At 51.8% G+C, this 14,503-nt stretch overlaps 1 protein-coding gene across 11 annotated transcripts in view; it reads left to right on the top strand.

Moving 5' to 3' along the window:
* Positions 1-14,503, top strand: part of CUX2 (cut like homeobox 2) — a 186,416-nt gene that overhangs the window by 129,414 nt on the left and 42,499 nt on the right. For all 11 annotated transcript variants that reach the window (XM_084762080.1, XM_084762078.1, XM_084762081.1 and 8 more), the window contains one exon: positions 13,533-13,611. In XM_084762080.1, coding sequence (XP_084618206.1) covers positions 13,533-13,611 — 79 coding nt within the window. The remainder of the gene's footprint in view (positions 1-13,532; positions 13,612-14,503) is intronic.

Here is a 14,503-nt window from a genome sequence, read left to right on the forward strand (position 1 = left end):
CTGACAGGGAGGCTGAGCCCCCATCAGCAGTCCCCAGGGTCCACCATGACAAATGCACACAAGTGCTAGAATCTTGCCTTCCCCACTGCTCCAAGGAAGGGCTACTTGGTGTCTAAGGAGGCAGGCAGGGAGGGCTTCGTGGAGGAGGTGAGGTCCTAGCCAGGATTAGGAGGTGGAATATGATGAGACGAGCAGTGGCCTTGGCCTTGGCAGTCTGGGTTTTGAGCCCAAGTTTGGTCACTGGCTAGGTGACCTTGGGCAGGTCATTTCCCAGCCTGTTTCTTCATCAGCCGACTGGTGACTGGTGTGTAGCTTTGTGCTGAGGATTGAGATGGCACAGTGCTGGTACGGGAAGCAGACGTGAAGAGATTTGCCTCCAAATGGACGGCTTGTGCTGTAGGATGAGACTGAGACATGTTTGGGCAGGACAGCGGAGCCCTGAAAGCCGACTGACAAGCCGCATCTTGTCTGTGAGGCTGGGAGGGTGATGTAGGGACAGTACTGAGCCCGTCCAGGGGCTGCTGAGTGTGTGAACGCCTGGGTAGATGCCATCAGTGATGCTCATCAGCGGTCGAAGCTGCCTGTGCTCAGAACACACACACTGACCGCTTTGAAACAGAGTGAGATCTGAGGACTGGACAGTGAGGCGCGGGGAGGGGGGAGGGTGAGCACCCTGCGCCTCAGTTTACCCAGGTCTGCCTGTAAAGATGGCTCTGTGTGAACCTGTGCCTGGTTCTGTGAGCTCAAAGAGGTGTCTGGACTGCAGGCTACATCCTGTATCTTTGGTTCAGAAAGGGTCCAGCTGTCATGGTAACATACGTGCCCGTCACCTCAGCACTCAGGATGCTGAGGAAGGACGGAAGGATGATCGCAAGTTTGGCCAGCCTGTGTGTCAGTATAGTGAGTCCGGGTAGGAGAGACTCTCCTGCCCTTTCCAGCCCTTCTCCGCCCCTCCCTGTTCCTCCCCCACCGCTCTGTGTCCCTCCCTGCCCCTCTCTGCCCCTATGCCTCTCCTGAGTCCCAAGCTGTTCACTAATTCTGTATTTTGTGCTTCTTCTCTTTAATGATTACAAAGGCCTAGGTTAAGTCCCCAGTGCGCACACTGGGTACAGTGGCACAGGCCCACAGTATGTGGGAGGTAAAGACAGAAGACTCAGCTAAAGGTCATCCTTGGCCACATAATAAATTCAAAGCTAGCCTGGACCATGTAAGACCCTATCTCAATAATAAGTATATTAATTATATTTTTTTTAATTTTCTAAAAGCCTTCCCCAGCTTCCAAGACCACAGGACAGAGAAAAGTGGTGGTGCCAGGCTTTGGAAACTTTACACATTCTGCTCCCTCTCCCGGTCCCCAAATACTTTTCCTTCCCCAACTGCACATGTAAATGTCCATGTGTTTTGCAAGGATCCACCTTGGCATGAGATTCTGTGGCTGTCTGGACTGAGCAACACGTGATTCTAACTTCTCCTGCTGCTCCTGAGAACCAAACCTCCAGGGCTGACAGCACAGGTTACCCCGCACCCCATTATAACCTTCTGACAGCATAGGGTACCCTTATACCCCATTATAACCCTCTTTCAGCATAGGATACCCCCATACCCTATTACAACCCTCTGACAGCATAGGGTACCCCCACACCCCATTATAACCCTCTGACAACACAGGGTACCCCCATACCTTGTTATAACCCTTACCGCATATGGTACCCCCATACCCCATTATAACCCTCTGACAGCATAGGGTACCCCCACACCCCACTATAACCCTCTGAAAGCTTCCAGCAACTCCCAGGATGGACTCTCGACCCCAAAACATCCATTTGAGACTTCTGCCACCCACCTTGCCTGCCTTCTTTGCGTTCTCCCCATTCTTTTCTTTAAAAGTGCTTGCTCAGTCGCCCAGTGCCTGCCTTGGGGCCTTTGCACTTGCTCTACCCGCATTGCCCCCTTGCTGGCGTTTTGCCCACCACGCATCTCTGCAGAGCTCTCAGCCTGGGAACCGTGAGCTTCTGGGTCAGGTGGCTCTTCATCACCGGATGGCTTCTGCCTGGCTAGGGTGTCCCCACTAGTCGCCCTTAGCACCTCCCTCAGGCATCACCAGGCATCCCCGACAGAATTCTGGTCACATGTCACTCCTATGGGGAAGCTGCTGAGATTCCCTAGCCCTTTCTTTCATGGGCCCTCTCATAGGGCTTAGTACAGTTCCTCGTTGTGTGTCTGTCTGCCTAATTATTCAGATGCGTACATGTGGACTCCTGGGCTCCCTGCACCCCCCCCCATGGTCCCCACTCAGCAGGAGCTGGGGGAGCACTGACGAACTGGCAAAGTGGGTACTGATTGACATGTGATAAGATTGGCAGGCGCGGCCCTTGGTGTTTCCGTCCCGGGCAGCACTCTGAGTGCTCGGTGGTTCCCAATTCATTATTCCCCTTGACCTGCGCATAAGCTGGGAACCGTCATTGTCAGCATTTTATGATACAAGCAAGAGATGAGCACAGAGGGCTAGTAACCTGCCCGAAGACACGCAGCTGCTTCAAATTGGCAGCCCCAGCCTTTAGCCGTGATTTATCGAACACTTACTATGTGCCAGATTCCAAGGGTATGGTATGGAACAGGAGAGCCCCAGGTTACATGCATGTGCACGAGTGCACACATATGGAAAAATGGCTCCTTTTCAGGCACTGAGATGCCCAGACATTGAGCAGGGTCACACAGCCAGTTGGTGGCCCAGGCCTTCTCCTTCTTCCAGGCCTTGTATGCTTCCCACCACATATCCTGTCCACAGGGCAGGGACCCTTTAACAATCTAACCAGTCAATTATAATAATATTTTTCTCTCCAAATGTTTAAAGCGGGGGGAAGGGTGGGGGGGAGTTGGCGTGCTAAGGTATTAACCATGGCTCAGAGGCCGAGCTGGCATTAGTTATTAATTAGGCCATTATGCATTCCACGGTGATAATTGCTTTGCTGCGGAGTCACCAAGCATGAAACGGACCCGGCAAAGAAATGCAATCTATCAATCCTTGCAGCCGCAGCGCAGTTGCTCACCTTGAGCCAGCACCTCAGCAGGAAACAAAAAGAAATTAACGATGCCAGTGATAGGCAATAGCGAGCCAGACCCTTGCCTCATCCCAGCCCCAGGGACAGTGCTGGAAATGGCCATTTGTCTTGGGGACATCTTTTCCTGCCTTCTCTTTCCTACCTTGTCATTTGTGGGAAGATACTGCTGCCATCTCCTCCAACACTGCTCTTGGCAGGAGCAGCCTCTCTGCCTATGCTCTGCCCCACCCAGGTTCCAGCCCTGGCATTGGTGGATGGGAAATGAACCCCAGATTTGCTCTGAGGCCTCAGATGGGAGGTGTCTGGAGCAGACGTAGCCAGAATCCAGTCTTAGGACAGGGAACGGAAATCTCTGAGGGCGAGCATGCACGCAGGGACCCATCCAATGGCAGCTGTCATGTTTACGGAATGCCATCATGTGCTAGATGCACCCATTGCTGTGTGGTTTCCTGGTTTGGGTGGGCCTGTGCTGCCCATTTTACAGATGAAGGTTGGCCAGGATGATTCAATGGCATTGGCCCCACAGCTGCTGGTGTAGCTGGGATTCGAACCCCTGGGCTCCTGAGAGGTGAGAAAGCAGAGGTAGACGTGCAGAGAGCAGGGCAAAGCAAATACAACCATCTGGAACCAAGGCAGGCACGCTCCCACCTACACCAAGGAAGGCATCCTCCTCACAGCCGTTTCCAGGCCAGCTTCCTCAGCTCCGGGTGGGTCAAGCTCACCTCAGCTGAGAAGCATCAATCAAGCAGGTCTGAGTTCAGACTCGCAAGGTAATGGATGTCCGAGGCTCAGCTCAGCTAAGAGGCCTGTCTGGCCCATCAGCCTGATCCAACCGGCTGCAGAACAGAAGCCCACCTCAGCACAAGCATGGCGGGCCCTGGTTACTTCAGGAAAGGAGGAAGCCTGCAGAACAGGGCCTGGCCCTCAGCCTCGTATCGATTGTGTCTGCCTGGCATAGAAGCGGCTGAACAATTGGATGAGTGTCTTTGATGAACTCCGGCCTTCCCACACCACACCGCTCTCCCTCCTCCTTCCAGCACCTTCCTGAAGGCATTGGGGGGTGTCGCTCCCTGTAGGAAAGAAAAGAAAAGGATGCTGTCAGCAAAGAGCGACAGGCACATTCCAGGCATCAGAGAGCTGTGACGGAGAGTGGATGTTGCCCGGCCCCCACAGAAACACTTGGAAAGAGACAGGTGGTTGGAAGCAGCCACTCTGGTGGCTTGTCAAGAGTGGCTCAAGCCTATAGTCCCAGCACAGGAGAGGCTAGAACAGAAGGATTTCTGTGAGTTCAAGGCCAGCCAGGGGCTGGAGTGATGGCTCAGCCGTTAAGAGCTCTTGCAGAGAACCTGGATTCCCTTCCCAGCACCCACACCAGGCAGCTCGCAACCGCTTGTAACTCCAGCTCCAGGGGATCTGACACCCTCTTCTGGCACCCACAAACCCTGGACTCACACACAAGCACGTACGCACACATGCACACACCAGGCCTCTTTGAAAGCCCACCCCAATGACTGAGTCATTTCCAAACAAGATGGCACTGAACACTGGATGAGGCCACGCCCACGCTTGCTCTGTCTCCCAGTTCTCCATACCTGTCCCATCCCTGGCCAGGCCCCAGACATTTCCCTGTCACTCTGACATGTTCCTGGCACTTTGGCCTTCTGCTGCACGACATGTAGTCAGTCTGAATGCGACACTCCTCACAGCCAGAAGAAAAGGACTTCAGTGTCTAAAGTCACCCTGTCAGGCTACAAGGTGGGGAAACCCTGCTATTGGGGTGGCAGGGAGGAGACCGTGTCCCCCACATGCTTCCTTCTCTGGCTGGGCGCTGACATGATCATCCATCATTTTGGCAAATATTTATCGGGCTTCTCCTACATGCCAGATGCTCTTCTGAGCACTGAGCAAAACTCACTACCCGGATGTGCGTATCGATGGCCACGTCACCTGCTGTTGGTAGGGGTCCTACTCACGCAGATGCTGGGCCACCTCCAATCTGTTCCTCACCCCATCGATCCAAACTAGATATAGGGTTACTCTTTCGTTCCTCTGATTTGATACAGGGTCTCACATAATCCAGGCTAGCCTTGAACTCCTGATTCTCCTGCCTCCACTTCCTGAGTCCTGGGATTGCAGGTGTGCCCCATCACCCCCATCTGACACCGTTGACAGCGAAGCAACTGTCCTAAGGTCCCATGACGAGTAAGCTATGGGACTAAACCAGCAGAGAATCTTCTAGATGGGAGCGGGAGCATGTTAGTAAAGTCAGACTGTGGGCTGAATTCTAAGCTCACCTCCTGCCCTTATAAATAAAACTTTATTAGAATACAGTCTCCTTTGCATATGGTCGCCCACCTTTTTTTTTTTTTTGCAGAATAAGGACAGAGCTCAGCAGCCGCAACAGAGACCATAGCATAGGCCAAAGCACTGAGAATATTTATTCTGGCTAGAGCCGGGCACCTCAACTGTGCCCTATCCGGCTGAGGTTCCCTCAGGACCTTCCTCTGCAGAGACTTCCCAAAGGACACAGCTATATTTAAAAGCCTGGGAAGGACAACACTTTGATGACATTTGCGTGGCCGCCATTCCCTTAAAGGGCACACATGTTCCTTTAGCTTTGCTCTTCTGGACTGGCATTTTGGAAAATGTGCCAGAGTGGCATTGAGAGGAGAAAGCGGGGCTACCTGGGTTCCCCCAGCCCTTCCGGCTTCCCAGGGCATGCAGCTGAGAGAATGTGGGGCCACTAAGCTAGCTTGGGCAGGCAAGTGTGATACAGAACCCACGGGGGACAGCCCCAGAGGGCACCTGTGACCCAGAGCAGGCTGGAGCCTCTTGCCATTTCTGACTCTACCCACTCACCTTTGTCGCCAGGCTCCACCTCTCATGTGTCAACCTCTAACTCACCCTTGTAGTCCTTTGACCAGAAACTCTGGTCTATGCCTTGGCCAGTGTCACCTCTTAATGTTGACAGGCATGTGGCAGGGCTCCGGGGTTGGGCACGCTGCAGAGGCTCTGGGTGGCATTGCTAGCACCTCAAGACGACAAGAAACAGCAAATGAAACCTGTCTTTGAACTGCTAGTGTCAAGACACACCTGCTGAGCCTTGGTGTCCCCACGCTCCAAGTGGGGAGGCTGAGGTAGAGGAATGGCAGGGAAAGCTTGCTGATTCTCTCGGCCGTCCACCCCCCTGACATGAACGTCCTGGAGGCTGGCCAGGCTCTGCACCACACCCTGAAGAGCTCTACCCATCGCCAGCCTCACCTCACAAAAGAGGTAGCTGAGGATCTGGAGAGACTACTGGTAGACTGTACAGCTGGGGACCGGAGTTCAGATGCCAGGAGATCAAAACCCACATTTGGAATAGACTCCAAAGCCCTTCCTTGAATCCCTAGGCCTTTATTAGGCACTATCTGTAAGCATGCCCCATGCTTTCTCCTAGCCTTCCTCCTGTCATCCCCCCCCTGCACCCCCCACCTCCCCATCTCCTCAGGACTGGCCACCCTTCCACCTCATCAGGATTTGGCGTCTGTAGAGTCCTCTGGGTACCCCCAAGAGATGGGTGTGCAGGGCTGAGTTTTTCGGGATGGGGCGCTGAGATACTAGAGAGCCTACTGCGGCTTAGGGAGACAGCTGACTCGGTGTCCAGAGCAGCCAATGAAAAAAGGCTGCAGTTGTCCCTGGGCCCTGGCCCTTTGTCACCTAGCTGCAGCTTTGGAGGCACGGGGTATAGAGTAATGACTTGGAGGTGAGTGTGGGGATATGGACCAGAGGTTAAAATGACTCTGGGGCAGGTGTGCCAGGCCTAGGACGGGGCCACTTCAGATCCTGGCCAGTCTGAACAGACGGCCCAGATGGCTCCAGGTGGCCGCTGTCGATAGAAGCATGGGCCCTGCGTGGCCAGATCCCCCCCCAACCCCCGCCCCCGACTCCCTGGATAAGCTGGCAGTTTGGCACTCTTCTGGTTTTAAAATCCTGGCTCCCTCTAGATGCACATATTTACATATTCTGGTCCTTTCTGGGGTGTCATTTACATACCACAGTCAAATGTGCAAATCCGGAGTGTCTGGCTTGATGGATTCTGACAGCTCCAATATTTTTTAAACACTAGAGTGTCCAAGAAAATAGGCTCGCAAGGCTGCTCCAGCCCACTCTTCCCAGCCCTTCTCAGCTGTCACATGCCACATGACCCCCAAGAGTGAGGCAGGACGCAAGAGTGCGCACACGTGCTTGTATGCGCACAGGAGTACACGTGTAGTGTCCCGTAGGGCGGGGCCTGGCCTTGGGGAGGTAAGGGTGACACCATCACACAGCGCACAGCAAGAGCGTGGGCTCTGGGTCCTGAGTGCGAGTTCCACTTCTGCTCCTTGCTGGGCAGCTTTTCACTGCTTGCTCTGCCTCTCTGGATCCTGGTTCTCCCCATTGTTAACATGGGGAATATGATGCTAACCTCACAGGGATCTGGTCCAGGTTAAGGTCAGGTGCATGGTAAAATCTTGAGACATGGTCTTTTAGGTGTGTTTGTTTGTTGTTTGTTTTTTTTTTTTTTTTTTTTTTTGGAGTAGTTTGAGGTTGAAGGAGAATTCAAACCAGGACTTCAAAGCTTCCACGCATCCCCACTGCCCACTGTAAGCTTTGCACAGCTGTTGCCACGTTGATGAACCTCCTGCATCATGTGGCTCTGAGTAGCACCGCGTGTCGCTGTGGGTTTTGGCAGGTGCATGACACCAACAAAACCCATCTCGCTCTCCTGAAAGGACAGACCCAACGCAGCCGCCACCGTCACCCACTTAGGTTGCTAGGAGATCACAGAAATTCCAGCCCCCGCTCACTGCCACACAACTAGTCCTGCATCCGAAGTCACTCCTTACCTTAGCTTTCCTGTGGTGCCTGAAGCCACGGTCTCAGCCTCTCTGGCTGGCTCACACAGGAACCACCTCTCAGCCAGGACTGCCCCAGGGAGCCTTTGGAGTTCTCATGACCTACCTACTGCAAGAAGCCCTTGTGCTCTAGGCATTAGTTATGATCGGAATTCTACACAGAAAAACAATGGTGGGCATTGCGGACAGAGGGCTAGCCCAAGCCCGAGCAAGTAGAGAACCAAGAGGCTTGGTGATAGCTGCCTGTGAATTCACCCTTCTGGGGGTGAGGTAGTTGGAGAGTCACCCATGGGTGCAGAAGCAAGGTCACACTCTGGCCATTTAAGCTCTTAAAGTGGCAGGGCCGGCAGGGCCATGTGCCAATAGGCACAGAGTCACTTTTGCCCAGCCAAGGGCACCCAAACACAAGCACAGCAGCCTTGGCAGGGACTTCTGCTTCATCCTGGCCACACCCTCACAGAGCACGAAGCTGTCACGAAGCTGTCAGGAAGCCATGCCGTCCTTCTCCTGAGACACAGCCCTGAGGAAGTCCTGGCTCCTTCTCCAAGCCCAGGGCCAGTTTTCTTTCTTTCCTTCTTTTTTATTTTTCTTCTTCTTTCCTTTCTTCCTTTTTTTTTTTATTACCCTCAAAGCAAAATTTATTTGTAAGGTACTAAAGGAAGCCTCCTGTCCCTTTTATGAGGCAGCCCTCAGCAGAGAAGTGAAATCGTGTATTTCACTGCTAAAAAAAGCCCTGGCTTCTTTTATACAATTTTAACAATAGAAAAATGATCTTTGTGCTCCATTGCGTGGAGGCTTGGAGGAAAAAAAAAAAAACAGCAGCGTTCAGGTGGCTGGCGCTTTACAAATGAGCAGTTCGCCTTTGTTTTGAGTGACAGGCAATTTAAATGCAGTCTTATATGGAAGCCAGGGTTTTTTGTTTTTTGTTTTTTCCATGGGGGAGTGGAACAAAAATGGTGGGAGGAGCAAGAAGAACTGGGGGACTCTGCAGTCACCCCTGCATGAGGTGAAAAGTCCAAGTTGAGCTGTTTAATCAGGAAATCAGGAGTTCCTGGTTGCAGTAGTTGGTGATTGCACTATAGCTAATAGTGCCCAGAGCCTGGCGTGTGCTTCAGGGAGGTACATCTTGCTGGGGCCCCAGAGCCTGGCACAAACAAACAAGGGGCCACATAGTGTCACCTGGAAAGTGTTCTTAGCGTTGCCATTTGAAAACATGACCCTCTGTTTTATTTTTAACCCGGGGCTAATAACAAATATGGTAATAAAATGTCCAGTGATTCCTCCTGCTCCTGCAGACATCCCTTTCAGGCCTGGGGACAGTGACACATGATGGAAAAGGGCGGGATACATGTGCAGAAAGGAGTGCTGACTGTCGGCCTGGATGATTAGAATTAGTGCACCTAAGAAAGGAAGGGCATTACGGAGCTCGGAAGGTAGCTCAGTGGTTAGATAGCTTCGCGCTGTGCAAACGTGAGGAGTTCAAATCTCTGGAACCCACGTAAAATCCAGGCATGGAAACACGGACTAGAGGAGCCCTTATTTGCCAGGTTTTAACCCCCAGCAGGCAGGAGCCAGATAGATGGTATCAACCAGCCTCTTTCTCTCCTCATAGCCAGGGTCCTGCTGGGTTCCCGTACAAGAGGCCGTATAAGTGCCACACTATTGCTGTTTCTAACGGTGAACTTCTGTGAGACATGAGGCTGGACACTTTATTCCTCCCCATCTTTGTGACCAGGCATAGCCGTGAGCCAGCTACACAGCCTTTTCTTCCTGCCAAGCTCCCTGGTCAGGGCCTGTGGGTTTAGGACAAAAGCCACAGTCCCTAGAAAAGCACATAAGTAGTAAACATTGTTAGTTCACTGATGGAAGGGTCTGTCCCAGCTGTGCTCCTCTGTCCTAGAAATCTGAAAGGTACCATGGACAGTGTACCTTTATTAGAGTAAAGCTCTAATAAAACTTTATTTACAGAAACAAACAAAGGGCCAGATTTGGCCTATAGCTTGTAGTTTGCAACCCCTTTCTGGATTGGATTGGCAGAGAAAGAGAGAGGAGAGAGAGAGAGAGAGAGAGAGAGAGAGAGAGAGAGAGAGAGAGAATAAGCCGTATGAAATATAAAAATAAGATGAAACTGATGGATTTAATTTTAATAGTAGCTTTGGTTTTGCCTAGTCCGGCCTTAGCAATGTCATGCCAACAAGCAGTAGATATAAAATAATTGTTTGGAACTTTTTCATTTCTTTTTCTGTGCTAAGAGTTACAAACTCCTTATTCTCACCATACATTCAAGTGTGGAATGGCCACCTTTACTTACACATATTTATTTGTATGTGGGGGAGGCACACATGTATTCTACTGAATGCATGTAGAGGTCAAAGGACACCTTGCAGGGGTGGTTTTTACCATGTGGGTTCGGGAAATCAGACTTGGGTCACCAGGCTCCATAGCAAGTGCATCTCACTAGCACTGGAGTGGCCAGTGGCGTGAGGATGGAGGTGAGTGTATTGGACAGCTCAGCTCTAAGGGACATTCTACAAAGACAGTCCCAGAGATAAGGATGCCACTGCAGACTGGTGGCCATCATGACAGGAAAGCAGGGCTGCCCTGAGGCTGGGCTGTCTGTAAAGGACTCAGCCAGCCCTTGTCCCCACTCCTGCTTTTACAAGTCATGAGAACATTCTCCCCCTTCTGCAAATGCCAGCATGGATGATGGGAACTGGAGTGTGCGTGCGTGTGCATGTTCTCCATCTCGGGATGGGTGGTAAGCGGTGTTGCTTCTTTTGGCTTCCATGAGCTACGTGTCAGCTATGCAGTGGCTTCTAACCTCAAGCACCTTCAGGACCCTGGGGAGCCAGAGCATCCAGAAGGGTCAAGATGACACACCCACACCCACCTGGGGCTCTTGCCTTCCCAGGGACAAAGGGCCTCAATTTGCTTGCCCACACAGCTAGACAGTAGTGGAGGTAACTTGGTGACTTGCTTTGGTGACGTTGTCTTTGGATGTTTACAAACAAGAGTATGCGGTTTGCCTGGGCATTTGCTGTCGCTGACGTCCCTTCACGTCACTGCCTCTCCGCTGTAGCTTCCTTTCGCTTGGAGTAGCCGGTCTCTGAGGGACGGCACATGTACCTGTGTTGGGCCATTCCACTTTCATACACTTCCTGCCCTTGTCCTTCCCCAGCATGCCTCCCTTCTCAGGGAAAGATGGGGACTTGCCAAGTTCCACCACCAAACTGTATCAGCCCTCCCCCCACTTCCACCCTCTGCCAGCGCCCCGCCCCCAAGCGTTTCCTTCCAAACATTTAGTGCTTGTAACAAATCATCCGGGGGGGATTGCCTTGAAGTCCATGTTCCCGCTGGTTTATGGCTATTCTTAGTCCTCAGTGCGGGGCCTATGACAAGGGACTCTTGGGAAATGTTGGTTGAATGAATAAAAGACGGTCTCCCTGGAAGGTCAGAGACCAGGGTCTGTTCTCAGAACAATGAGAGTGAAACTGCTGTACTCGCTGGCCTTTTAAGTCCTTGTTCGACACTGACGCACATCTCTCTCTACTTCTCCTGTGTAACTCCTCCTATCTCGAAAGGCCTCTGTGGACCCTCTCTGTCAAATAGAAACCTAATGATCACAGACGGAATCTGACACTTTCTGGTAACCACATTGTTAAATAGTAAAAAGTGACTGCGCACCATCACCTCCGAGTGTATGTAGCTCCGATTTTAAAATGGTGGTGAGCTATGCTGTCTTTTTTTTTTTCTATGCTAAGTCTTTAAAATACTATGTGTATTCCATACTCAACACTCATTATGGGCTTTGATTTAAAGTCCCCGTGGTTCAGGTGGTCAAGAGCCACACATGGCTTTGGCAGCTGTTATTAGGCAGCATGGTATCCATATTGGGTACCATGGCAGCCACAATGGGTATTATGGCAGCCATGTGGGCCGTGTAAACCTTTCCTTAGTGCATTAGTATGTGCAAGGCAGGTTTTCTCTTAGGTTGTTTTTGTTAAACTCCAGAGAGACAAAACACAACTGAGATTCTCACTCAGAGCTGACAGTCAAGGAGAAAATTGGTCACCTTTGATGATAATCATATCTTTGAGGCCTCCGGCATGCCAGATGCTAAGCCCCTGGATACTCTGGAAAGATAGAGGAATGAGGATTTAAGTGAATTTGTGTCCAGCCAGCCATGCTTGAACTGCGGTTCAAACCTCTGGTGTCCACCTCTCTGGATAGGCTCAATTCACAAATAGCCTCCACCACTGGGAAGTGAAAGAGCCCTAGACAACATTTTGGCTGGGCACAGGGTTGGTGCAACACACTCAATTTGTTTATTCTGTAAATGGCATTGGTGGGCTGGGAACGGGGATCAGTTGGTAGAGTGCAAACCCAGCATGCACGAAGCCCTGGGTTCGATCCCCAGCGCTGCTTATACTAAGGCACGCCTGGAGCCTTACCCTTTAGGAGGCAGGGCAAGAAGACCAGGAGTTCAAGGTTATCCTCAGTTACATAGTGAGTTTGAAGCCAGCCTGGACTACATAAAACCATGTCCTGCCTGCCCTCCAAAAATAAATAAATAAATAAAATAATTGTCTTGGGCACCGACTTTGTGCCAGAAAGAGCTCTGAGGGCACGTTTAAGGAAGACCTTGGTTGCAGATCCATCCCTCTGTCTCTTTGAGTTCTCCGCTGAGAATTATGGGAAGTGCCAGCACAGAGAAGACTGACATCCCACACTCCCACTCGCCACAGGAAGTTGGTGCTGAGAGGGACGTGTGTGGCACTGTGGCCCAGCCAGCCAGGGTCCCAGGGATGAGGGCTTGCTGCCGATACCTTCCAGGGGCTGGGCTCAGATGGGGAAGGCCCAGGACTCTATGTTGCAAATGGCCAGTAAGAGCTAGGATCAAGGCTAGATTTCACTGTCTGAACCAGGAAATGAGAGAGTCCTGAGCCCCTAAGTCCCACTGCTGCCAGCCCTCCACAAGTCACCTTGCCACATGGTGCAGGTGACACCCATCGAGAAGGACGGAGTGAGTGCAGCTCCTCACTCCTTTATCCCTCAGCACTCTGTTGAGCTGTTCAGGTGGGAAGCATTTATTGAGCACCATCAGTATACCGGGAACTTTATTCATATAAACTCTATTACTCTCTGGTGTTGGTGAAACTCTTAGTGTCTTCTGCGGACCAACAATTTCACAATATTCACCAACCATGTCACACTTCCTCCCAAAACATGTCATGCTTGAACCTAAAACCATTGCCCTTGAGTAAATATTAATAGCGAATATTATTAATAACCTACCAATTGCTTTTCTTTGTGTTTCGTTCTTTTAAGCAGGTTAGGAGGTGGGTCTTATTATAATTTAGCCACGCCGCACCCCCATTTAACTAATGAGGAGACAGGCTGAGAGGGGCAGGGATATGTCCAAGTTCAAAGAGCCAGGCACAGTGCAGCTGGGCTCTGGGCTCAGATTCCTTAGAGTGGAGGCTTTGACTTGTAACCGCCCCCGGCTCCCCCTCCCCCTTTGCACAAAAAGATACCCATCTCCTTGCAGGTTCCAGGTCATGGCCACACATGACACTTTCTCTTCTTTCCAAAGGTGGTGGCTCTCAGTAAGAGAGGACAGGAGGCAGAGGCGGCATTCCTGAGTGTTTACAAGCAATTAGTTGAAGCGCCAGGTAAGAAGTACTCGGGCCCCATAATTGATTAATTGCCACTACAGAGATCATGAGCCACCGGGTGACACAGATACCATGGTGGCTTCATGGTGCTGGGGTCTGGGGACAGGCCTGGTCTCGGGGGGGGGGGGACAGGCCTGGTCTCAGGGGGAGGCCAGACCCTCTGGAAGCTGGGCATGGGGTGGGGGGGGGGGTGGAGGGAGGCCCACCGGGGGGAGGAGGGGAGAGAGAGACAGAGAAAGAGAGAGAGAGAGAATATGAGGATGTGTGACTTAGGCAGCCTGGTGTGAAGTGTCCTCGAGGCTGCCTTCATCCCTTGTCCAGCTTCCTGCCTCGTGGGTGGGAAGGCGACTCTGATGTCACCTGGGTCTTCTCATCCATTTCTTGCCCCAGGAGGCCCCTTCCAGGGCCACAGATGACTCTGCCATCACGGGGCAACAGAGAGATACTGCCACCTTTTCCACAGCCAACCTTGGAATCTTAGTATTGAGGAAAGCCTGGCCCAAAAGACCAAGTACTGGGTGGTTCCCCTCACAGACAGTGCTTGCCGGGCTCCCACCTCTAGCACCATGTAAGGTGTGTGTGGAGGCGAATGCTTGTGATCCCCTGCTGGGGAGGCAGAGCCAGGCTCATGGCTCAGGTGCATGGCTAGGCAGTCTCTAGCGCATTTGAGGAGTTTCAGGACGTGAAAGCTGTCTCAAAAAACAAACAAACAAACAAAGTAGCTGCCTCCTGAGGAAGGACACCTCAGGTTGACTGTTGGCCTCCCTACGGCACACACATGCATGTGCATCCAGGCAAACGTGCAAGTTTACACACGCATATGTGGGCACACACAGAAAATAAAACAATGCTTCATTCAATTCTTGAAGCCACCGTGGGACCCTCATCT

Source organism: Acomys minous (assembly GCF_964271855.1).
Source record: "Acomys minous genome assembly, chromosome: 16".
NCBI lineage: Eukaryota > Metazoa > Chordata > Mammalia > Rodentia > Muridae > Acomys > Acomys minous.